Here is a 26,301-nt window from a genome sequence, read left to right as displayed (position 1 = left end):
ATTCTTCATCATGAGTGTAGTGCCATCATCCAGAGGCTTGTTGTTCCAAAAGAAGCTAGAAGATCCAGGATTGCTTCACATTACCTTGTGCTTTGGACCTATGGTATTGATAGATGTCTTGCGATTTGGGAGCTAGAGTCAGCTTGATGCCTTTATCTGTTGCTAAGAAGCTTGGTTTCACTCAGTACAAGAAGTGTAGACTGTCTCTGGTATTGGCTGATGTTCAGTGAAGTACCCTGTGGGTATCTTGGAGGACCTCCCCGTTATGGTTGGAAAATATGAGATCCCTACAGACTTTGTGGTGTTGAGATGGGTGAGGAAGCTGCAGATCCTTTAATCCTGGAAGGCCTTTCTTAGCTACAGCAGGAACAATTGTTAATGTGAAAGAGGGCAAGATTGATCTCCACTGGGTAAAGGGCATGTTCTTCACTTTGACATCAAGGAGGTAATGAAGAAGAAACCAACAGTTCAAGGGCAAGTTTTCTACATTGAAGAGATGGATGCCCTTGCTGATGAGCTCCTTGAAGATTGTCACTAGAAGACCTCTAAAGCATGCTTTGACGATAGAGAGGGAAGCTGAAGTGATTCAGAACCTGGAGAGTGCTGCTTATGGGATGATGTTGGATTCACACAGAGGATTTGGTAGTAAGAATCAGTATGAGGAGCTGCCTCAAATTGTCAATCAGGAAGCCTCGGTCATTCTACAAGGGGACACCCAGCAAGACGACTGGAGCGAGCTTAAGGCGCCTAAAGTGAAGCTAAACTTCCCAATGGTGTGAGGTATGCATTTCTTGGTCCTAATGGAACTTATCCAGTCATTGTGAGTAGTGAACTTACTGAAACTGAGCTATCTGAACTTTTGAAAACACTTAAAAGAATTAGAAAAGCAATAGGTTACTCACTTGATGACATCAAGGGAATATCACCCTCTTTGTGTATGCATAGGATACATCTTGAGGATGAATCAATGACTTCTATCGAGCATCAAAGAAGGTTAAATCCTAACCTGAAGGATGTTGTAAAGAAAGAGATTCTTAAACTCTTAGATGCTGGTGTTATCTACCCTATCTCAGATTCTAAATGGGTATCTCCTGTGCATGTTGTGCCAAAAAAGGGTGGTATAACTGTGATTAAAAATGACAAGGATGAATTGATACCAACAAGAACAGTCACTGGGCATAGGATGTGTATTGATTACCGCAAACTGAACTCTGCATCTAGAAAAGATCATTTTCCACTTCCATTTATTGATCAGATGCTTGAGAGACTTGCAAATCATCCATTCTATTGTTTTCTTGATGGATATTCAGGATTCTTCCAGATCCCCATACATCCCAATGATCAGGAGAAAACAACATTCACATGTCCTTATGGTACCTTCGCATATCGAAGAATGCCATTTGGTCTATGTAATGCTCCAGCCACCTTTCAAAGGTGCATGATGTCGATCTTTTCTGATCTGATTGAGGATGTTGTGGAGGTGTTCATGGATGATTTCTCTGTCTATGGATCTTCGTTTTCTGCTTGTTTGTCAAATTGTGCAGGGTCCTACAGAGATGTGAAGACACCAACCTTGTGCTGAACTGGGAGAAGTGTCACTTCATGGTCAAAGAAGGGATTGTGCTGGGGCACAAGATTTCAGAGAAGGGGATTGAGGTGGATAAGGCCAAAATCGATGTTATGGCTGGTTTGCCCCCACCAAAGATAGTGAAAGACATCCGAAGTTTTCTTGGTCATGCTGGGTTTTACAGGAGATTCATAAAGGACTTCTCCATGATCACTAGATCATTGAGCAGGCTGTTGTGCAAAGAAGCCACCTTCAGCTTTGATGTGGAGTGTCTTGAAGCCTTCAAGAAGCTAAAAGGTGAACTCATCAGTGCTCCAATTGTCCAGCCACCTAATTGGGATCTCCCCTTTGAGATCATGTGTGATGCTAGTGATTATGCTGTGGGAGCTGTTTTGGGGCAGAAGAAAGATGGCAAGACCCATGTGATCTACTACGCGAGCAAAACCCTGAATGATGCTCAGATGAGATATGCCACAACAGAGAAGGAGATGCTAGCCATTGTCTTTGCCTTTGAGAAGTTCAGAAGCTACTTGGTGGGATCTAAAGTCATTGTCTACACAGATCATGCTGCGTTGAGACACCTTTTGGCGAAGAAGGATGCAAAGCCCAGGCTCTTGAGATGGATTCTTTTGCTGCAAGAGTTTGATTTAGAGATCAAGGACAAGCCAGGAGTTGAGAATGGTGTAGCTGATCACTTGTCCAGGCTGAGAGTGGAGTGTGGCATTCCAATTGATGAAGGACTCCCTGAGGAACAGATCATGGCTATTGGAGCAGTGATAGCAGTTTGTGAGACTGGAAGGAAGCTTGAAGAAGTCAAGGCAACAGAAGAGAAAGACCCTTGGTATGCTGATTTGGTGAATTACCTAGCCACATGAAAAGAGCCTTTGAATCTTGTGGGTTATGCCAAGAAGAAGTTCTACAAGGATGTGAAGAGATACTACTGGGATGAGCCCTACCTCTACATTCTCTGCAAAGATCAACTTTATAGGAGAGTGGTTGCTAATGAGGAGATTGATGGGATCCTTACACAGTGTCATGGATCATCTTATGGAGGCCACTTTGCTACCTTCAAGACTGTTGCTAAGGTGTTACAAGTTGGATTCTGGTGGCCACACATGTTCAAGGACACACAAGACTTTGTTTCAAGGTGTGATTCATGCCAAAGGAGGGGAAACATCACCAAGAGGAATGAGATGCCTCAGAATCCAATCCTTGAAGTTGAAGTGTTTGATGTGTGGGGTATTGACTTCATGGGGCCATTTCCATCATCACATGGCAACAAGTACATCCTGGTAGCTGTTGATTATGTCTCAAAATGGGTGGAAGCTATTGCAAGTCCCACCAATGATGCAAGAGTGGTAATCAAGATGTTCAAGAGCACCATCTTTCCAAGGTTCGGAGTTCCAAGAGTTGTAATCAGTGATGGAGGATCTCATTTCATCAACAAACTGCTTGAGGGACTTCTCAGGAAGAACGGTGTTAAGCACAAGGTTGCAACTCCTTACCATCCTCAAACAAGTGGTCAAGTTGAGATTTCTAACAGAGAGATCAAGTCCATTCTAGAGAAGATTGTGGGGATTACAAGGAAGGATTGGTCAGTTAAGCTTGATGATGCGCTTTGGGCTTATAGGACAGCTTACAAGACACCTCTGGGGACCACACCTTTCAACCTAGTGTACGGGAAAGCTTGCCATCTACCAGTGGAGCTTGAGTACAAGGCACTTTGGGCAGTAAAGTTGCTGAACTTTGACATCAAGAGTGCCAAGGAGAAAAGACTTTTTCAGCTACATAAGCTTGATGAGATAAGAATGGATGCCTTTGAAAACTCAAGGATCTACAAGGAGAAGACTAAAGCTTTCCATGACAAGAATATCCTAAAGAGAGAGTTTAAAGAAGGAGATCAAGTTCTTCTCTACAACTCAAGACTGAAGTTGTTTCCAGGAAAGCTTAAGTCAAGGTGGTCCGGCCCTTTCAAGGTCAAAGAGGTTAAGCCATATGGAGCAATAGTTTTGTGGAGTACTGATGGAAGAGACTTCACAGTCAATGGGCAAAGGGTTAAGCTCTACATGGCAGATGCACCTGAGGAAGATGGAGTTTCAACTCCACTGTCTGATCCTACCCCAGCCTAATCCAAAAGGAGGCAAAGTCAAGCTAGAGACTTAAAACAAGCTCACTTGGGAGGAAGTCTCATGCGTATCCTTGTACATATTGCATTGGTATTTTCATTTTCATCATATTTCATAAAAAAAAAAGGGAAAAGTGTTGAAGTAGTGTTCAGGTGGTTCATCGATCCGGTCAATGCAAAGAATCGAGCGTGGGAGCGAGGTTCTGCAGCGACGCCACGAGGTCGCTCCAGCTGGAGCGACGTGATCAGAGCGACTGGTCCAAGTCGCTCGCATTTTCGGTGTCCGGAGCTCGAGAGTCGCTCTCGGAGCGACGTCTCGCAGCGACCATGTGAGGTCGCTCGCGTTTTCTGTGACTGGGAGCGACGTGATCAGAGCGACTCGGCTAAGTCGCTCGCATTTCGGTCTCCGGGGCTCGAGAATCGCTCTCTGAGCGACGTCTCGCAGCGACCACGTGAGGTCGCTCGCGTTTTCTGTCGATCAGAGCGACGTCTCGCAGCGACCACGTGAGGTCGCTCCCGAGCCGGTCCAGGTAAGTACCTCTTCGATTTTGTCCGGTTTAATTCGAGTTAACCAGCCCTAAAGCTAACCGGACGACCCTAGACCTACCCATACCCACGACCTTCATCTCTTTCACTCTCCCTTCCTCTCACAAACACTCATACTCTCTCAAACAAACCCACACCAAAAATCTCCTAACTTTCTCAATTCTCACCCAAGTCTCCTAGTTCTTGTTTCTAAATCCAAGCTTTCGCCCCAACAGTCTATTCCTCACCACCCATTCCCTATTTCCTTTCATCCAAAGCAAGGTATTGTGTTTTTAAATTCAAATTCGTATGTCCATGAACCCTAAAATTTGAAAATCAAAAATTTGGTCATTTTCTTGCTTGATTGTGGTAAAATAGACTAGGGAAAGCTTATATATCAAGTTGGGTTGTTGAATTGATGGTGGAATTGAGCTTAATTTGAACTTTGGCAAAATTAGGGTTCATGGATTTGGGGCTTTTCGAAATTGATCCTAATTGAGTGTGTTAGTGGGTGAGTTAGTATGTTAAGGTGTTGAAAGGTTTGATTAGAGAACCCTCTCATTCTAGAATTACTTTGATTATTGAATTTTACTTGTCTTGTAATTTTCACATGATGAAAAGATTGAGAATTGTGATTCTTTACGTTGCTTCTTGAAGTTTACATTTGCAAAGTCAATCGACTTATCCCTTTCCAAGTTTTGTATTTCTCAGGTACAATGGTTAGGAAAACTAAGGGAAAGTCGGATGCTGAGAGGCAAGAACCTGAAAGTCAAGAGTCTTCGTTGAGAGGAAAGGCTTTAGCCTCGGAACGAGCTGGTTCTGGGACACAAAGGACTTCTCGACAGCAAACCGTGGCTGCAAAGAAGGCAAAGGAGCAAGAGGAGAGGGCAGGAAAGAGTATAGCAGTTGCCACAAATGAGGAGAGTGGCGATGAAAGTGCAGATGAGCAGGCTCCTACAAAGAGGGCCAAGATGTCCAAGGGGAAGGAGGTTGCTGATGATAGAGACAGGGCGAAAACTCCATCTGAGGAAGAGCTGTATCATCATTTGCTGAATGGGGTAACTTGGACTCCAACCAGATTCGCTGACCTTGATTTGCTGAAGGAGGTGGGTCTCGATTCTGATATTGAGGCAATGCTGGGGCACCTGAAGATGCCCAAACTCCTCACCATGGCCTACCCTGCCTACCGGGATGTCTCCTGTCAGTTCTTGTCTTCCCTTGAGGTCACTTACCATGACGCTCTGCACGTGAGGCAAGGATGGGGCAAAATAAAGTTCAAGGTCAATGGGAGAGAGTACAACATGAACTTCAAAGACATTGGGAGAGTCATGGGTTTCCAAGACTAGGCAGACTACTCCCTTCCCAAATGTGAAAACCTCCCCGCTCAGCTTTGGAAGTTAATCACTGGAAACAAGCACTCTACCGGGGCTGACAAGAACTCACATATCCGGCACCCGTCTGTACGCTACCTCCATAGGATGCTCGTCCATGCATTCTACCCACGGAAGCAAGCTGGTAATGTCACCGAGGAAGACATGCGACTGCTCTGCCCGGCTATCCGCCCCTACGCCCCACCTGGAATGTTGCCCCTTCCAAGCAACGACATCTATGCTTCCTTCGGGATGGTCAGCTTCTTCGTGAATCGTCTCGAGCACTACAGAGACTGGGCATGGTACACAACTGATTCGCAACCAAAGGTTGGGATAGGCGGGATGATCACACCACTGCTCCAATTTCTGAATGTTCCCTTGGGAAAGAACGCAGCAGGGCCTAAGTTCATCGATGGCACTTACTTGAGGATTGCCACCTATTTCAGTGGGATGTATGGGAAGGACTACGTCTACCACTACTACTTGCAGGGCAAGCCGGTCGAAGTGGTTCTTCCAAACCAGAGACTGACGAGCTTGGAGAGACCTGGAGCTATCATCTTCAACTTATCCCAAGAAGACTTTCTTGGAGAACACGGGTCTCTCGGTCCCATTGCTGCACCAAGGAAAAGGACTGTTCCGACGAGACACGACTTCACGGAACCTCCTAGGGAAGAATCTGTACCCATCTATGGACCTCCACGCTACTACTTCAAGCCACATGATGGAGTCCTTCCCCCTGGTGCACTTCGTGACGCTCATGACCACATTGGCCGACTTCAGCGATGGAACAAGGCACAAGACAGAACAATCGAAAAGCTGAAGGACAAGTGCAAGGCGCTGAGCAAGACGGTGAAGAAGCAAGCAAAGACTTCAGCCAAGTTCATGAAGAAGGTGGTCGATGTCTTGACCAGAGGAGGAATAGCTGGATGTAGCTCGCGGACTTCGCCTTCGCGAACACATCAGTCCCCCAGCCCCCACCTCAGGCCACTGATCTTGGTTTCCCACTCACTGATAGACAGCTCCAGCGACAATGGAGGAACCCACCCACTCAGCCTTCCGCCTCTGGAAACAAGTCTCCATCCCTAGCCTCTTCAGAAAGTGAAGCTGAGATTGAAGAAGTTCAGAGCCAACAATGGTATGGAGACTACAGCTCAGGACATGGAGGTTACTACACCACGTTCCCACCGGACGACGACGATGTTGGGGCATCTGCCCCCACTTACTATCCTTGAAGGTACTTCTCTACTTTCCCTTGTATATACCATTTCGTTTTTGCATATTAGTTTTCTCTTTTTGGGTATCTCTTTCTCCTTGACAACACAGAGACTGTGTCATTTAAGTTTGGGGGAGGTACCAAGTATTTGATCATGTTTGCTTCGATGTTGTTTCATTGAGTCATGCATTGCATACCTATTTGCATAAAAAAAAATTATCATTTAGTTTGCATCATTTGCATTTCTAGGAGAGTCTAGAGCATATAAGTTGCATCTACTTGCATTGGGAGCAATGATTTGAAATGCCTTGTAAAGAACATTCTTTGCACCTGAGTAGCTTATGCACCTCTCAAAAAGACTTGTATGCTTCGAGCCTTGAAAACTCTTCCTGAAACTTGTTGATTGCTGAAACTCAACCTTTGAAGCCAACTACAACCTTGTTTGAACTAAACGAACTTAATGCTTCTTGCTTATGGTCCCTTGTGTACTGAGTCATGGATATACACACTTGAGTTGTCACATCCTTTATGCCAATCTTTTTGACAAACTCGAGTGGTACACCATTCCCAAAACCCTTCCCTCCTTTTGAGCTTTCATTATTTGATGAGTGAGGCCTTTTTCGGAAAGCCTTACATGTGCATAATGTTGAGAGTATCGGGAACGACAATGCTTGGTCTACATTCTTGCTAGATTAGGCACTCTATTGTCTAGCTATAGGTGGGGTGAGTGTTGTGACTATGGTTTGGAAGCATGAAAAGTTCAAAGGAAAAGAATAGACTCTTTGTGTTTAAATGGATAATCTTATTGGAATTAATAGATAAACGTCTAGCTCGAGTTTATGAAAAGTCTTGGCCCCCGAAAAAAAAAGAAATATAAAAGGAGAAAAAAAAAATATATATATATATATAAAGAAAAAGAAAGAAAAGGGGGCTAACAAAGTTGTTTAGAGCTAAGATTTGTTTAGAAGTTGAGAAAATCCTTTATAGATTTCAAAGAAAAAGAGTTTTATGTGCAAAGTATTCTTGGGATCTTTTGGTGAGAGATGGAAGTTGAGTTTGACATTATGAAGTGATTGTGTAACTTGTATGTTTGGGAAAAGGGTAAAACAATGGAGATTGAGCATTGTATGCATGAGTTGGTCCCTTTCTAAGATATATTATGTGCAAAGTCAAGGCTACTTGTTTTGAGAGTAAACCACTTTAAAAAAAATCATGGATTTTGAACCTCTTGGCCCACTTGAATAAAAACCTTCCCTTACTCAACCAAATGATTTGGACCAATTGACCATTTGCAAGAATTCACTTGATGTTTTATGCTTAATGAATGTGAGAGTTGGTTGATTTGAATGTGTGGATGCTTGATGATGAGTATAAGGGCAAAAGGAGTTGAGATAGGCCTAGAGAAGCTAGAGTGTAATAAGAGAGTGTGCTCATGTTGGATTAGATGTTGAATCGAGTGCTAGTTGTGTTTATTTTGGCTATGAGCTCCTACCTTCAAACCTCTCTCCCTAGGAGTTCTAGAAAGTTCACTTGTGGACAAGTAAAAGAACAAGTTTGGGAGAGTTGATGTCTTGCATATTTCCATTGTCTTATCCATTCACCCATGTGCATTTTGATCATATAGACTAGGATTTAGCCACGTTTAGGTTGCATTTTGCATACATGAGTCTTTATCAGGTGTTGGAGTACCACATGGAGTTCTTGGAGGCATTTGGGTGCATTTTGAGCTCAAAAGAAGTGTTCTAGGTGATCATTGGACGAGCAGAGCATGGGAGCGACATCACGGAGCGACGCCATGAGGTCGCTCCAAACTACCTCTCAAAGCGACCTCCCTAGAGCGACCCCGAGAAGTCGCTCGCCATCTCATCCCGGTGGAAGCCGAGAACTGACCCGGAGCGACCTATCAGAGCGACCACTCCAGGTCGCTCCTGACCCAGAGCGACTTGGCCAGAGTGACACCCCAAGGTCGCTCGCATGTCTATCGCGTGACGACAACACAATGGAGCCGGAGCGACCTCTCAGAGCGACCCACTGAGGTCGCTCCCGAAGCCCGGAGCGACTTGTCGGAGCGACGTGCCGAGGTCGCTCCGCGTCTATTTGTTTGGCCGAATTCATGTTTTCTAAGGGCCCTTTGGTCATTTCATTATGCGCGTTTTTATTTTTGAAAACCTATGTTTTAAGTACCTTTAGCAGCCACCAGACAGATTATCTTTTGTTCTAAAGAAAAAACCTTTGGAAAGTTCATCTCTTGAATCATCTTTGTTCATCTAGTTATTGCAATTCTGTGTTTCCAATTCGTTGTTGTATCCCTCTGTATGATTAATCTGAAATCCCAAATGGGTTTAAGAGGAATCATGAAGAGTAGTGAGTAATCACCATTTGAATTCATGGGTTAGAAAGATTAAGGGTGATTAGGTTAGAGCTAGGATGTTTTAGAGTAGATCATTCCAAAACCTTGCTAGTAGAGTAATCATAATGCATCTTCTGAGTTAGCTTCTCAAAAGTTGATCTTTAGGCATTTCCCACCCAAAAGGTGTTCGATGAAATGCCTGAAACAACTCTTCTAAGCTTTTAGCATATTTTGCCAAAGACATTTGTTGTCAGAAGTACTAAGATAGCCTTAGACCTGTTAGTAATGATTGCTTCCATATTATTCAACCAAAGACATTTGTTGTTTGAAATGTGTTAGTAAATGAACATTCATCTAGACATAGAGTTTGTTTAGGATCGTGTCTAAGCTTAAGGTTGATAGTTTGATTGTTCGTCTGCCATCCTTAGTTCGAAACTTGATCACCCAAGGTCTAATTCATATGCCCATGAGTTCTCATTTTCCTTAGTTAAGAAAGTCAACTCATTTACCGTTTTTATTATTCTGAAACTACATTAGTATTAATCATTAATTTAGAAAACCCTTTAAATCATCGGTTGCACTTAGATTAAGTAAGTACTTGCATTCTCAGTGCTTGAAATCCCTTAGAATTGGTTTGACAATAATTTATACTACAACATTTGTCTTAGGAGCCTTGAAAACTCCTAACATCAACTTCCCAGTGGGCGCAGCTAGAGCTTTTTGGTAAGAGTAGTGGTAGGAGTTCTTGAAGCTCAATTTCCTACTGCTGCTGGTGGTTGGAGGATTGAGTTTCTTCGACTGAGGTTTGCAAAGCTGTCCGGAGATGGCATCAATCATTTGGAGCAGCGTTAGCAGGCAAACCAATTTCTACTGCAGCATGATCTCATATTTCATCAAAGGTGTCATCTCCATTTGGCAATGCATTCATTTGGTCAACCTCTAGCTTCTGCTATGCTTCTTAGTTCTATGAGTTAAAATTGTTTGATTGTTCTTTAGGTCTCTTGATGTTGCCTTTTCTTTTTCTTTCATGTGTTGTTTAGATTTTTTTTTCTTTTCTCTGTTACTAGTGTATCTTTGTAAATTATGTAAAAAACTGAAAATGGTATAAAATTTTTACATTTTTACCCAAAAAAAAAAACTAGCAATAATAATTACGAAAACGGAAAAAAAACGTTACGAAAACGAATGAAGAAGACATCAGTATCATACATTCAGTTTTGTTTTGTTTACCGAGAATTATGAGTTATCAGACTTATGACTATGTTTTTGAATCCACAACAAATCTTCAAATCTCAAAGTATAACTTATTTATAGCGAACGTAATTCACTATGATATTAGAAGTAAAATTCTAACCAAGTGGTGGTAGTCTAGTGGTAATTTTTTGGGGTTTGGTATGTATCCAAATCAGTTTTGGGTTCGATTTTTCCTAAGGACTAAATTATCATCATTTGGTCAGTCTTGGCTTGGGCTTCGGTCGAAGTGGTTTATATGGTGGATCATAACAGATAATCGGTTCACCCCTATCAGTCGGAAGATATTTCAAACTTGGGTCAGACAGTGTGCTAGTAGTCAGTCCAATCTGTAGTACTAAAATGCGTTCCTCCACAGACCGACCAGATCAGCCAATATGATTTATCAAAAAAAAAAAAAATCTCGTAAGAGTATTTTGTTCGCATGAGATCACACCTACTATATAGTCTGAAAGTTCATTGGTTTCACCTAGTATATAGTCTGAAAGCTCATTGGTTTATAGTTCAAAAAAAAGTTCATATGGTAAAACAATTACAAAACATCAAATCTCTATTATTAAAAGAGAAGTACCCATTAAAAATACCCCTAAGTTTTCTAACTTATTTACATTTTCATGCCACTGAGAATTAAATTAAACTACCTATTTTAATGCTTGTCTTTTCCAGTTAAATTAATGAGTTTTCCTTAATCAAATTTAAACTTAATGTCATTAAATAAACTTACCTATTTTAATGTTTGTCTTTTCCAGTTAAATTAATGAGTTTTCCTTAATCAAATTTAAACTTAATGTCATTAAATAAACCTAAAAATACATCATATTTAACGTAGCTTATTACGTACGAGTACGGCCCAATAATGAACTTGAATTTTATTTTTACGAAAACGTGAATCACTTGACTTATGTAATATTTAAAATATATTAACTACAATATAACAAATGCATATAACCTACCTATACTTTAGTTTGAAATGATCATGTTCAAGTTTTATATAGTCAACTTACATCATGCATCGATCGATGTACAATATTCAAACCACCTATAGTTTTCGTTTTCTTTATAGGATGTATCAACCAACCAATCATCCCATTGATTTTCTAAGCTTTATAAAAGAACAAATCAATAAATACAAACTCAAAATCCAATATCTTCTATTAATCAAAACAGAATATCTTCAATGTCGTATCTTTAATGTACCTATTAAATATAGAAACTGTAACCATAATTACACTAATTATAAGAATAGATTTGATTCCAACCAATTGATCTATTACTTCGGTAATTGATTTGCTTGCAGAAGAGGAAACAATAAATTTATAATTTATAAGAATATAAAGATATAGAGATTCCAACCAATTGCCTATATTTGCATATGATTTCCGCATAATAAGCTTCAAATTGAACATCGAAAAAGATAGAGAGATTTTTTTTAATCTTTTACCGACACAAACTTAAACAAAATGAAGAGTTAAATGTAATTTTTTTTTGTTACACTTCCCGAAAAAAAACAGTTACAACATGAGTTTTCATAATATGGCCGTTTAACATATTAATGTTATGGATATTTAATAATTATCTTGACGAAAAACAAAGATTATAAAAAATTTATTATTAATAAAATTATGAAATTATTTACAATTTGATGACTAATTCATCGTTTTTTTTTTATATGTTAAATTTTTCATAGAAGTTTAAAAATCATTTTATTTTCTTTAAACATGTATAACTAATTTATAATCTTTTATGTCATACTAAGTCATAATATAATATTTCTTCATATTTTACATTAATAACCATTGTTTTTATATATCGTCTACAATTTTCTAATTACGTCTATTTGTTCAATTTTTTATATGATATCGAATATTCATCGTAAATAGATGGTTTAAGATGCCAAAAAAATTATTTACTTGGTGAATATAATACATCAAATATTACAAATACATTATTTAGTTAAATAAATAAACAAAAACCGAAAATTCAAATCCGCGCTGGCGCGCGGATCAGGGTCTAGTATACGTTATAAAAATGGTCCAAGAGAGTAATGAGTAATAGTACTCACTACCCACTCCTCAACCTACTATATAGTCCGAAAGTTCATTGGTTTCTAGTGTATATATGGTAAGATAAGTTCAAAAACATCAAATAAACGTAATGAAAATGGTCCAAGCGAGTAATGAGTAATAGTACTCATATCGGTTCAACAAGCCTCTCCTATATTAAACCGTGTCACTCCTCTTCACTATCCCTACATTTCTCAATTATTAATATCATCACTCAAAGAACAATTCTCAGCCTTATTCTCTTATTGCTTATCCATAATGGGAGAGGTCCTTAAGAAGGAGGCGTACGGACTGGCTGTAAAAGACGAATCTGGAGTTATCTCGCCTTTCCGTTTCTCAAGAAGGTTCCAGTTTCCTTTTAACGAATTGATCTCTATGAATTATGTTTTCTTTGAATGAAACTTAATTTCGTGGGATTAATGTATAGGGAGACAGGAGAAAATGATGTGAGGTTCAAAGTGTTGTTCTGTGGAATTTGCCACACAGATTTAAGCATGGCCATAAACGAGTGGGGGTTTACTAGTTACCCCCTTGTCCCCGGGTAAGACAACATTTGGATACTCAAAAGATACTCAAAATCATATCAAGAATGGAATTTAATATGAAAACATTCCATCTGATCAAATCCAAATAAAAAAATTTAGAAACCCTAAAATTTTGATTCAGATTCAAATAATAATATTTAAGATTACGGATCAGTATCCCAGTCCCCAGACATGGTAAATTCTAATCTTACAATTCATAACCGTTAAATATACTAAAATTTTGTAAGAGATACTCAAAATCAAAGATAGAATTATTTATGAAAAGATTCCATCTGAGATTCAATTCAAAGAATTTGGATATTTTAACACTTTGAGTTTGAATTCAAATATTTAAGTTAAGCAAAAACTGTCCGGATCCCAAATATCGTGAATTTCTGATATATTTTTGACAAATTTGAATTTCTGATATTATAATCAATACCTGTTAAATATATTAAAGATAGAGATTATGTACTTTTATATATAAAAGATATACAATTTTTAAATTTATTATAAGTTATAACATATCATACCATATTATTTTTAATAAATGTTATCCAAAAATATAATTTTAGAATTTATTTGCGTGTTCTTTTGAAAATTGTTTTTTTTTTGGTTTTTCATAATTAACCTCATTATAATTGTTTCAGGCATGAAATAGTGGGCGTGGTGACTGAAGTCGGAGCCAAAGTGACTAAATTCAACGCCGGAGACAAAGTGGGAGTTGGTTATATGGTCAGCTCATGCGGGTCATGTGAAACTTGCACTGATGACCAAGAGAACTACTGTCCAAAAATGATCCTAACGTCCGGAGGCAAGTATTACGATGACACTATAACATATGGTGGTTACTCCGACCACATGGTTTGTGAAGAGGACTACATCATCCGTATTCCAGAAAATCTTCCCTTAGACGCTACCGCGCCGCTACTCTGCGCTGGGACCACCGTCTATTCCCCGATGAAGTATCACGGGCTCGACAAGCCGGGTATGCACATTGGTGTGGTGGGACTAGGCGGTTTAGGTCATGTAGCTGTGAAATTTGCTAAGGCTATGGGTATTAAGGTTACAGTTATTAGTACTTCGGATAGGAAGAGAGACGAGGCGTTAACTCGGCTTGGTGCGGATCTGTTCTTGGTGAGCCGTGACCCGGAACAGATGAAGGATGCAATGGGTACTATGGATGGTATTATTGATACCGTATCTGCTACTCATCCAGTTCTTCCGATTCTTAATTTGCTTAAATATAAGGGTAAACTTATTATGGTTGGTGCACCTGATAAACCACTTGAGCTTCCGGTTCTGCCTCTCATCTTTGGTAAGAGCCATCTTTTTTTACCATTATCTCACATGATACTTTTATTGTCAATTCATAAGCTTATAATATGTATATGGTTTTCATGACGAAATACTAACTTTTTTTAGAGTATGTTGTCTTTAGCCAAATTTAAGGATTGTCTTAATTTCAAAATCTTGACGCTAGACATATTAAACATTATAATCCCTAAAATTTAAGAAATAATTTACATAAACATATGTCTCAAATTTTTGAATTTTTTTTTATTAATAAAACTCCTACTAAATTACATATAGCTTTTTAAATCTCTGGGCTGGTCCTGGTATTTTGTATCATTAATAAAATCTACCGACATATATATCCATGACTATTATCAATTTATCATAACAAATTTAATAACATTTCAAGTGTACAGTTGATAAATATTGAGAATATATTTGTGGTTGTGAATATATAATAGGGAAAAAGATGGTGGTGGGAAGTATGGTAGGAGGGATAAAAGAGACTCAAGAGATGATGGATTTGGCCGGAAAACACAACATCACGGCAGATATTGAGCTTATCTCTGCGGATTATGTCAACACTGCCATGGAACGGCTCCAGAAGGCTGACGTTAGATACCGTTTTGTGATTGATGTTGCCAACACCTTGAAGCCTAGTCCTTAATTATAAATCTTAAGAATTGAAGTTCCCTAGAAGCCTTTTTTTTCTTGTTTGGTTTGTTGTAATAAGTTACGTTGTTTGTCTGTAGCACTAATATTGTGCCCTATAAATTGAATCAACTTGAATGTAATGTTTGCTATATTAATAAGATCTTGGGAAGTTTAATTCAAATCGTAGGTTTTGACTGGTGATACTGTAAAATCTCAAAAATATTGGAAAAAAAATATTACATGTATAAGTGAATGTTTGTTTTCCTGTTCATATTAATTGGTCTTGTATAGGTTCTTAAGGTTGAAATATGCTGGGTGTAAATGATAGAAGCTGTGTTGTCTGAGCAATCCGACCAATAATAACGATATGATTGATTATAAAGTACCAAGATTTTTATGCATAGTCTCTTGATAGAAAACTTGCTCTTGTCTCTTGATAGTATAAACACGTTTCATAAGGTATGATTTCGGGACTAAATTCAAACTATTCGTTTGGTCTAATATCCAGGTGCATGTATCTTAACAGTGTAAACGCGTTTAGTTATGAGTATGTTGCGTAGACGACACTATTTGGGAGCAAAAGCAAGTGGCGATGTATAGACCACAAGAACAGACAAACAATACACGACTACACTGACAAAATCATATAACTTTGAACTTTGAAGTAGTATTAAATTTCGACATTTTTACGTTTATTCGATTTAATCAATACGAATAATATGTGAAAATAGCTTTCCTAACGTTCGCAGTGGCCCGCGCGTACAGACTTGTCGGTGTGCCAGGTCCATACAGCATGTGGTTCAACGAGTTCCATACATTTAATATGGATTTTTAATTATGCTCGGAAAATGAAAATTAGATAGAACTGAAGAACGACAAATTTTTGGTTACAAGGATTATAAAAGCACGTTTTACATATTCGTTATGAAACTACTTTGCTTTTATTTAATACTAGATACGAAGCCGCGCTGTGCACGGATATTATTTTCGTTGTGTCTTCATAATTTTTTAATATATAATATTATATGATTATGAAATTTTTGGTTTATACTTTTAAAAATATATTTATTTGGAATATAATTTACTTTCTACTCGTATAATCTTGGTGTGTGTTTTAATTTTATAGATATATTATACATCGTGTTAGTTTTTAATATGTAATGCTCATATATGTAGTAATTTACTGGTTTGACTTGGTTTTTAATTGTGAAATTATCTTACTTAAACTAAGGAATTATTCTTTTAAAAAATATATATCTTTTAATTTAATTTATATTAAATAATTTATTTTAAATTTTTGTATATTTAATAATACTAACCATTTTTTATCTAATTATTAATAATTCGGTTATACATAGGTTTTTAAAATATTTTAATTATTTATGTACATTTTAAAAATACAATAAACCCAAAAAGATATTTGATAAATTGGTAAGATCCGTAAATATTCAATCTAAATTAAATTTACGTGTTTATGGTTCACGTCCGATATAATCATATTTTGATTTGTCCAAAAAAGAATTTAAAGCCCAATAGTATAACATATCTATATATATAAAAAAATGTTTGTCTCCCTCCTGTTGCGCCACGTCATAAAGTCGTTGATTGTGAGTGCGACATCTGTCTTCTTTGCCTAAAACTCATCGTTTCATTAACTTTTGATGTGGGCTGCTGCGTTTCATAATTGTTTACGGTTTAGTGGGCTTTTTGTTCACACCGTGATATAGCCCAAATACAGAGAGATAGCCACTATAATGAAAATATATGTAAAGACTGAAACTTTTGAAACGAGAAAGAAAAGAAGGAGTCTATATATATAAAAAAATGTTTGCCTCCCTCCTGTTGCGCCACGTCATAAAGTCGTTGATTGTGAGTGCGACACCTGTCTTCTTTGCCTAAAACTCATCGTTTCATTAACTTTTGATGTGGGCTGCTGCGTTTCATAATTGTTTACGGTTTAGTGGGCTTTTTGTTCACACCGTGATATAGTCCAAATACAGAGAGATAGCCACTATAATGAAAAATATGTAAAGACTGAAACTTTTGAAACGAGAAGGAAAAGAAGGAGTGTACCGTGAGTTTCTAAATGCTACTGACTTCGCCTTGGTTGGAGGCGATATCAACGGTGACGGTTCATTTCGCCGCCACCTCCGGTAACTCAATAACATTCAAGAGTTTAAAATTATTGGCGATGGGTTTTGCAGAGTATGAAGAGGCAGAGGGAAGAGGATGATGAGCAACAACACTGAAGAAGTTAAAAAAGAAAATTGAGCCAATTAATAAAAATATTCCACAGTTTAAGCAGTGGCGAGTAAATCAGATCGGTTTCCCAATTCCGGTATGACTCGATCAAGAGAGAAATATAGTTTTTTTTGTCCAAAGAAATATAGATATTATCAAAGCAAAGATTGCTCCGAACGAATCATAAGAAGATAAGGGAAGCAATCAAAGGTTTTTATTTCATTTTTAATTAGTTATTGGGAATTAACATGAATGGAAGTGCCATGCACGCGCAGAGACATGCGTGTGGTGAGATATGAAATGCAAATTTTAAACTTAAAAGGGAAATAGAAAGGAAGCAATGCGTTCTATTCCCATTGAGTCTTTTTCTTTTGAGCCTTTTGTTTCAAAGAAAAAGCGACAGAACATAACCGGATTTACTTCGGTTTAGTTTAGATTCGATTCAGCTTAAATGCATGCATGATTTTAAGCTGGACAGAACTTAGGTTCACCTCCAAGGGTGAACCTTTAAATTCACCCCACCCTTTAGCACCAATCAAATTTCCACATAGATTATTAATTAAAAAATATTAAATTAAACAAAAAATAGCTATAAAAAATAAAAAATACTAATTTTAACGACGCTAACGCTTCTACATAAACCCTAAACCCTAAATCTTAAATTCAAAACCCTATACCCTAAATTCTAAACCCAAGTCCTAAACCCAAACCCTATACCCTAAACTCTAATCCTAAACCCTAAACCCTAATCCTAGACCCTAAACCTAAACCCTATATCCTTATACCCTAATCCTAGACCCTAAACCCAAACCCTATACCCTAAACCCTAATCCTAGACCCTAAATCCAAATTATATACTTTAAACCCAAAAAATAGACTATAAACCTAAACCCTATACCCTAAACCCAAGTCTTAGACCCTAAACCTAAACCTTAACCCAAACCCTATAGCATCTAAGTTTGGGGTTTGGGTTTAGGGTTTACTGTTTGGATTTTAGGTCTAGGATTTGGATTTAGGGTATAGGTTTTGGGTTTGGGTTTAAGATTTACGGTTTGGGTTTAAGATTTACCGTTTGGACTTATGGTTAAAGTTTTGGGTTTAGAGTATATAATTTGGGTTTAAGATTTACGGTTTGGGTTTAGGGTCTAGGACTTGAGTTTAGGGTATAGAGTTTAGGTTTATAGTCTAGTTTTTGGGTTTATGGTATATAATTTGGGTTTAGGGTCTATGATTAGGGTTTAGGGTATAGGGTATAGGGTTTGGGTTTAGGAGTTTGGATTTGGGTTTAGAATTTAGGGTATGGGGTTTTGAATTTAAGATTTAGGGTTTAGGGTTTAAGTGGAAGCGTTAGCGTCGTTAAAATTAAAATTTTTATTTTTTGTAGCTATTTTTTATTTAATTTAATGTTTTTTAATTAATAATCTATGTGGAAATTTGATTGGTGCTAAAGGGTGGGGTGAATTTAAAGGTTCACCCTAGGGGGTGAACCTAAGTTATGTCCTTTTAAGCTACACAAGTTTCATTCAATAAATAAACCAACGGAAAATTTTATTGTAAGAAATTGGGTTAATTGAAATTCATAAGACAGAAAACAATAAATAATTAAAAATAATTTTATAATTATCTAGCTACTTATATTTATATAATATTTATATATCAAAATAACATAAATATATGATTATAATTAATATTTAAATAAAAAACCCGGGCGTAGCCCGGACCGACCTTAGTTAATTATAAGAAGATTTGTGTATTATATTGTTCTTCTAATAATAAATACATAACCGAAGTAGAAGCACTGATGGGCGATGGAGAATATGCTTCAACATTCGACATACCAGATCTTTGGAATAGAATGTAAGGAGCAGATTGCAGATATGCTTCCCAGACTTCAAGATCACTCATGTTCCACGAGTGCAAAATCAGATTTCTTATTCTTTAGCTAGGACCGCAAAGTCTTTCTGTAGAGAGCTTTGTTTTATTGGTTGTTCTATTTCGGTCTAGTTACCCAGACAACCTCAAATTTGAGTAATAAAATATTTGTTCGTTTAAAAAAAAATGCATAACCGAAGGTTTAGTATAAATCTTCATAAAAATATATTATAAGAAGATATGTGTATTATATTGATATTTACTATAAATTTAATTTGTTATTTTCATAATAAAATGGTCCTACTATCGATCATCATAAATTATTGTACATCTTCACTATATTAATAATGTTCGTGGTTATTTTGAAAGTGAAACTGAACCGAGTGATCAAAACAACATGTCGATATCAAGGCAACAGCATATAGGTTAAATATAATTATATGGGTCGTCATAATTATTGTATAAGAAGAGCGTGTATGTTAAAGGGACCGTATATTAAGTGATAACATGTTGAATAAGTCCAAAATTAAATATCACATGGTAGAGTTCAATTAGGACTCTATTTTAATAGAGTAGATATAATTTGTTTTTTTTTTTTTGTTGAAGATACGACATATTTGGTCAGAGCAAGGCTTAAGTTTCGGCCAATACATTTTCATTTTGGCTAGTACCAAAACTTTAAGAGCTTGAATATTTTGTGACGTCTCTTCTTCTCAATGTTTCAGCAGATCTGGTTCATATTCTAACAGCAGTTCTGTTGCATTCATACCAATTTATGAATGTATCATATTCACGCATGCTTAGCAAATAAACTAATACCTAATGTATTCATACTTATCTTGTAGAGTCAAAGATTTAACACCTCTAAAAAAGGCAAGACAATATACAAGGAAGAAAAGAACGAGTCATTGAGGTAATCTTATAGTGTGAATGGTCCTAATGGCTCCCGATCCCGTCGGTGCCACAATCCCTTCCTATATTAAAGATCTTGTCTCTCTACTCATAAAACTTAAACTTCTCAATTATTTAGAAGTGCATTCACATAAAAACGAAACCACACACTTGCTTACTTCTCCAATCCATTTCTCTAGCTCTTGTTCTTCTTTGATCCATTATGGGAAAGGAGGCATTTGGATTGGCCGCGAAAGACAATTCTGGAGTTCTCTCGCCTTTCCATTTCTCTAGAAGGTTTTTTTACATAAGAATCTCCATAACATTATTTGATAAAAGTCACTTTCTTACGTGGCATGCTCACGTTAACTCTCACGGTGGTTTATTACATTGATAGCATTAATGAATTAAGTTTATTACATAACTAGATTAAGACCCGCACCTTGCGCGGGATAAAAAGTATATATATAAATTATTTTACGTATTATATGTTCTTACATATTATGAAATAATAAATATATATTAAATAATTAAAAGTCAGTAACTATTACATATATAATAAAATTGGTGCGAACGTATAAATCAATTTTATTAATACAAACAATTTTTTTAAAAAATTTGATAGGATATGTAATTAAATTTAAATGATATTAACATACATAGTATATTTTTAATATTAATGTCTATTTTCTTTTAATGGTGTTTTCTACTCATATGTTTTTTTTTGATCATGTGTATCTTTAATAGCAAAAACTTTAAATTACTGATAACAAAATTTTCATTGTGGGACTAATAATTTTAGTAATTGATAATTTTAAAAAATTTATCAATGTTAGTTCAAAACTTTTATCAAAAAAATTATTCAAAGTAAATTTTGAAACTAAAATATTTATTTATTCAATATGGTTTATAGTTTAATTTAGAATGATATATATATACATATATATTTTAAATCTTAATGATTAATTAAATTAGACTTTTACTTATATGATTTTGTAATCATTTGTATTTTGTCATAACAAAAATTTTAAACCATGGATCGCAAAATTTGAATGTGAGACTTTTAACAATTTAGTAATTTATAGTCATTTTTTAAAATTCAAAATATAAAATATACAGAAAAATCTAAATTTTTATAATATGGTTATTTTGTTTTTTTTTAAGTTATTTTAATAGTTTTAAATTAAACAAATTTGATAGAAGATACATTTTTTTTATCAGATCTTTTTTATTCAAAATCATTAATTGTCATATATACTTTACCCACATTAGGCAATTCCGTAATCTTTATTTAAGGAAATAATAATTGACATTAATAATGAATTTATGGTTAGTTTAATAAAAAGTTTATTATATAATTAGATGGACCAACCTATTTCTCTAGTAATTCTAAGAATCATCCTAGTGATGACATGTGGCTACAAAAAGAAGTTGTAATGTTTCACAAATAATATATAGGGGATTGCCAATATTAATATTTTATTTTTATTTTGTTTCTATTAATACATTCCTATTATAACCAAATTGTTATAAAAAGGAATTTCATATAAAAGGTAATATCTATAAATATTTATGTTTATTTTTATTTTTTATTAATATTATAATGGTTTATTACTAATTGAGTTTATTATTATAACGGTCATTATTAATATTTTATTTTATGTTCTTTTTAGTAGTACATTCCTTTTATAACTAAATTGTTAATGAAAAAAATTTCATATAAATGACAATATCTAGAAATTTTTTTTATTTTTGTATTTAGTTTTTATCAATAAAACCATATTTTATTAAAAGACAATATTTTTACTATTAAAATGCAAAATTTTAATATGTTTCAAACATATTCTTTTTTTAATAAAAAGGAAACTATGTGATCTACCATTTGATAATTATACAATTTTTTTATTTCTACAAAAATATCAGCACAATTTTATGCAATTTGTTTTACATCATAAAGTCTTAATCCTAATACTATTTAAATGCTTCAAAAATATTCCATCTGTTTCATATTAAGTGTCACTTTAGCATTTTTTTCTTGTTGCAAAAATAGTGTCATTTTAGAATTTCAATGCAACTTTCAGCATAAAATTAATTACAAATGCATTGATTTTATAAATAATTCATTTATCTCAAATACTAGTGGTTGAATATATGTAATTAATAAGAACTTAAATGCATTTCAATCATTTTCTTAATTTGTGTGAAAAATGTCAAAGTGACATTCTTTATGAAACGGAAGAAGTAATAAATAAGCAATTGATTTTCATATATCTAAACTATTAAACTATCGACATCAATATAAAATATCAGTCAATCATTCATTATTCACATAAAAAAAATTTATGCATAAAAAGATATCTTTCCTTGGTAGGAAAACGATTTCTACGACTTCCATCCGAAAATTTCATTCTTCTTTAGATATATGCATCTAAAATCAAAATAAACACTATGACGTGTTTGGAAAAAAATATTTTAAAGAAGTTGTTTCTATTAAGATGGTTTTGATTGATGATGAGATAATTTTAAAAACGCATATTTTTCAACTTCTACTAATCCTACAATAAACAAAATCAAAATAGAAGAAGAATAATTGTAACAACTAAAAGTAATGACTTGGTTATGAAGTTCGAGAAACAATTGGTAAAATTTTAATCAAAAATAATTAACACATTTAAGATCAATTTTTACACTAGATTTTAGAAATAAATATTATTGCCAAATTGAATATATTGCACAAAAAATCATAACACTGCAACTAAATAATTTATAAATAAAACTTTAGTTAAAATAACATGAAAATACACAAAAAAAATACAACTAAAACTATTAAAAATTATCCAAAATTATTACATTTTGGTTTATTAAAAAAGGTTATGCCTGTGCATAGGCGTGTGTGAGTCACCAAGTGAATTAATATCTATCAATGACCCTATATACTTTTTGTATTAATGAAAAATAAGTTTTGGTCGAATTGATGTGTAGGGAGACAGGAGAGAAGGATGTTAGGTTCAAAGTTTTGTTCTGTGGAATCTGTCACTCTGATTTGCATATGATCAAGAATGAGTGGGGAATATCTACTTACCCTCTCGTCCCCGGGTAAGTAATACATAAATTTATATTTTACCAATCTTATAATATGTGTGTTAGAGTAAAATATGTATGTTATCTAAACATAAAACGACGTATGAACATTATTTCCAAGAGTACAAATGTTCAAAAGATTTGTAAGGCACTAATTCGACGTTTAGCAGAGGACTGTCGACTAGGCGGGTTACTGGGAACCTAAAAAGGGTTTAGATGTTAACGAATTATTGATTTATTATTATATATTTTACATTTCTATTAGATATTTTCATTTAAAAATTAATTATAAAATTGTTTTAATGACCTATAAAAATTAGATTTACAAAAAGAAAGAAACTAGACATAGATTTGAACTAGCATTATTGGCTGATTTAAAAAATTTAGATTAATATTCTTTTTTTAGAACAGTTTAAACCGATTTGATTAGTATAAATTAGGTTTTAATAAAATCATTTCGGTTATGACCAATTTACGTGGGCGTCTAATTTAAACCGATTTTTAGAACATCAAGAACTATTAAATTAGGTGATGAGCATTTTTAAATCCGAAACTTGTGTTTTTTTTATTTGTTCAGGCATGAGATTGTTGGTGTGGTGACTGAAGTGGGAAGCAAAGTGACTAAATTCAAAACTGGAGACAAAGTCGGAGTAGGTTGCATGGTTGGCTCGTGCGGATCATGTGATAGCTGCACCGAAGGTCTCGAGAACTACTGTCCAAAATCGATCCAAACGTACGGATTCAAGTATTACGACGACACAATAACCTACGGTGGTTACTCCGACAACATGGTTTGCGACGAAGGTTTCATCATCCGTATGCCCGAAAATCTCCCATTGGACGCTGCTGCTCCGCTACTATGCGCGGGGATCACGGTCTACTCCCCGCTGAAACATCACGGGCTCGACAAGCCTGGCATGCACATTGGTGTGGTTGGACTAGGCGGTTTGGGTCATGTGGCGGTGAAATTTGCTAAGGCTATGGGTCTTAAGGTTACGGTTATTAGTACTTCGGATAGTAAGAGAGATGAAGCGATTAATAGGCTTGGTGCGGACGCGTTCGTGGTGAGCCGTGACCAAAAACAGATTAAGGATGCAATGAGGACATTGGATGGTATTATTAATACCGTATCTGCGACTCATTCCCTTCTTCCTTTGCTCGGTTTGCTAAAGCCTAAGGGAAAACTTGTTATGGTTGGTGCACCAGAAAAGCCACTCGAGCTCCCGGTCATGCCTCTCATCTTCGGTAAGCCTATTATGTCCGTATTTAGCCATATTTATGTGGTTTTAGTAACAAATCCGTTTACTTTCTTGCGGTAATTTTTTTGTGTATAGAAAAAGTGCGGAATAACCTCTTTTATTGACTAAAATTTGGTTTAAACATATAAACATTTGACAAGAAAAAAGTTAGTGAAAATAACATTAGAATTATGTTTTTTTTTTGTTATTGTGTATGTCTAGAGAGGAAGATGGTAATGGGAAGTATGATAGGAGGGATAAAGGAGACTCAAGAGATGGTGGATATGGCAGGAAAACACAACATCACTGCTGATATTGAGCTTATCTCTGCGGACTATGTCAACACTGCCATGGAACGGCTCGAGAAGGCCGACGTTAGATACCGTTTTGTGATTGATGTTGCCAACACATTGAAGCCTACTCCTTAATTATAAATCTTAAGAATTGAAGTTCCATAATGATATTGTTCTTGTTTGGTTTGTTGTAATAAGTTTTATGCTGTTTATTGAGGAGGTTGGGGCGATGTAGTATACCTTAATCAAATTAATAAACTTAATGTTATGAATCAGATCGGGCTCATAACCAAGAGATTATGATTTGTAATCTTTCCATTTATCTATGACGGTGTAATCTCTTATATAAGGAACCTCTATGTTATGAATAAAGATAGACTTTTCCATTACTTTTATAACACGTTATCAGCACAATTGATCTCTAAAACCCTAAGCTAAAATATCGACCATAAACCCTAAATCTCTCTCCATTGCTAAAACCCTAATCTCTATCGATCACCTCTCTCTCTATCGATAAACCCTAATCACTTTCGATCTCAACTTGTACCCGATCTCACCTCGCGGACTGCAAGGAAACAGTTTGGACCAGTCCGCGTAAGGTTCCAGTTTGTACCAGTCCACGTAAGCTCATTCTCTTGGTGGTCCATTCAACCCATCAAAGGTTTAAGGTATACCTAAACTCTAAGAACCCAGAATCGAATGAACTAATGTTCAAAGTGAAACCTTAAAATCTGTAAACCCTAAATTACGTGTGCATGGATTGTTTTATTTGATTGATTGAATGTTTCTTTGAGGTTTAAATCCGTGTGAGTTAGGATTGATAATTTTTATAACCTGATTGAATGATTTGAGGTTTAATATTGCATGTTAGAATCTGTTATAATATAAACCCTAATTCGAATTGATAAACCCTAAAATAGAATCTGTGTATTGCATAATCTGAATTGAATGTTTTGAGGTTTCATATTATACTAGGTTGATAGTTTCATGATATAATCAATTGTTCTGAGGTTTAAGATTATTTGCTAGAAGCTGGTTGATTGATAAAACCCTAATTTTGAATTGAAACCCTAAACCCTAATTTGCGTATTCCTAAAATCAGATTGCTTGATTTCATCTTGCTAATACACTACAAGAAAAATGAGTTTTAATAGCATACCGGAATAGCGTTTTTTACGATTGTGCTATAGTTGACATACCCGTTAGTTTTAGATAGTGTTTGTATATTTGGAAACGCTATGATAGAGTGGTATATTTGGAAACGCTATGATAACATATGGTTTTATATGTATCACTTGGGTTTTGATAGCAAAACATGATTAAAAACGCTATGTTTGGTTTTTAAATCCCTAAACCCTAAAACAAGTTTTTAAACCCTAAACTCTAAATACAAATTTTAAACTCTATTTTAACATCAAATCTTAAATTTAACTTCAAATGTTAGATATAAATTCAAAAATTAATCATTTCCAAAAATTTATCTCAAATCTTAAAATCAATATCCCAAACCTTTAACTTTTGAACCATATACTCATACATTTATTCTAAACTCAAAATTTTAAATATAAAGTAATTAAAAAAAATATCAACACTAAATAAAAATTCAAAAATTATTTCTTTTTCAAAAATTAATATTAAATCAATACTCTAAACCTGTAATCCTCAAACCCTATACTCAAACATTTATTCCAAACTCAAACTTTAAATCTAAAATCTAAAGACAAATTTTTCAAACCCTATACTCAAA

The 26,301-nt window shown here is 35.5% G+C and overlaps 2 protein-coding genes across 2 annotated transcripts; both read left to right on the top strand.

Annotated features, from left to right (window-relative positions):
• The first annotated feature begins 12,474 nt into the window (after positions 1-12,474).
• Positions 12,475-15,119, top strand: LOC125596720 (cinnamyl alcohol dehydrogenase 7). Its single transcript, XM_048771771.1, has 4 exons — positions 12,475-12,808; positions 12,892-13,005; positions 13,639-14,306; positions 14,746-15,119. The coding sequence occupies exons 1-4, from the start codon at positions 12,723-12,725 to the stop codon at positions 14,949-14,951; spliced, it is 1,074 nt and encodes a 357-aa protein (XP_048627728.1). The 5' UTR covers positions 12,475-12,722; the 3' UTR covers positions 14,952-15,119.
• Positions 15,120-19,996: 4,877 nt separating this feature from the next.
• Positions 19,997-24,829, top strand: LOC106388897 (cinnamyl alcohol dehydrogenase 8). Its single transcript, XM_048771780.1, has 4 exons — positions 19,997-20,239; positions 22,925-23,038; positions 23,601-24,268; positions 24,484-24,829. The coding sequence occupies exons 1-4, from the start codon at positions 20,166-20,168 to the stop codon at positions 24,687-24,689; spliced, it is 1,062 nt and encodes a 353-aa protein (XP_048627737.1). The 5' UTR covers positions 19,997-20,165; the 3' UTR covers positions 24,690-24,829.
• Positions 24,830-26,301: the final 1,472 nt, after the last annotated feature.

Source organism: Brassica napus, unplaced genomic scaffold (assembly GCF_020379485.1).
Source record: "Brassica napus cultivar Da-Ae unplaced genomic scaffold, Da-Ae ScsIHWf_1269;HRSCAF=1813, whole genome shotgun sequence".
NCBI lineage: Eukaryota > Viridiplantae > Streptophyta > Magnoliopsida > Brassicales > Brassicaceae > Brassica > Brassica napus.
The sequence above is the reverse complement of the archived record's forward strand: the minus strand, read 5'-3'. Positions and strand labels throughout refer to the sequence as shown.

Excerpts from the sequence above, each read along its gene's own strand:
- LOC106388897 (XM_048771780.1), top strand. The coding sequence starts at position 20,166 with ATGGGAAAGGAGGCATTTGGATTGGCCGCGAAAGACAATTCTGGAGTT. Across the intron at positions 23,039-23,600 it reads ACTTACCCTCTCGTCCCCGG|GCATGAGATTGTTGGTGTGG; the intron begins GTAAGTAATACA and ends TTATTTGTTCAG. Across the intron at positions 24,269-24,483 it reads GGTCATGCCTCTCATCTTCG|AGAGGAAGATGGTAATGGGA; the intron begins GTAAGCCTATTA and ends GTGTATGTCTAG.
- LOC125596720 (XM_048771771.1), top strand. The coding sequence starts at position 12,723 with ATGGGAGAGGTCCTTAAGAAGGAGGCGTACGGACTGGCTGTAAAAGAC. Across the intron at positions 12,809-12,891 it reads CCTTTCCGTTTCTCAAGAAG|GGAGACAGGAGAAAATGATG; the intron begins GTTCCAGTTTCC and ends ATTAATGTATAG. Across the intron at positions 13,006-13,638 it reads AGTTACCCCCTTGTCCCCGG|GCATGAAATAGTGGGCGTGG; the intron begins GTAAGACAACAT and ends TAATTGTTTCAG.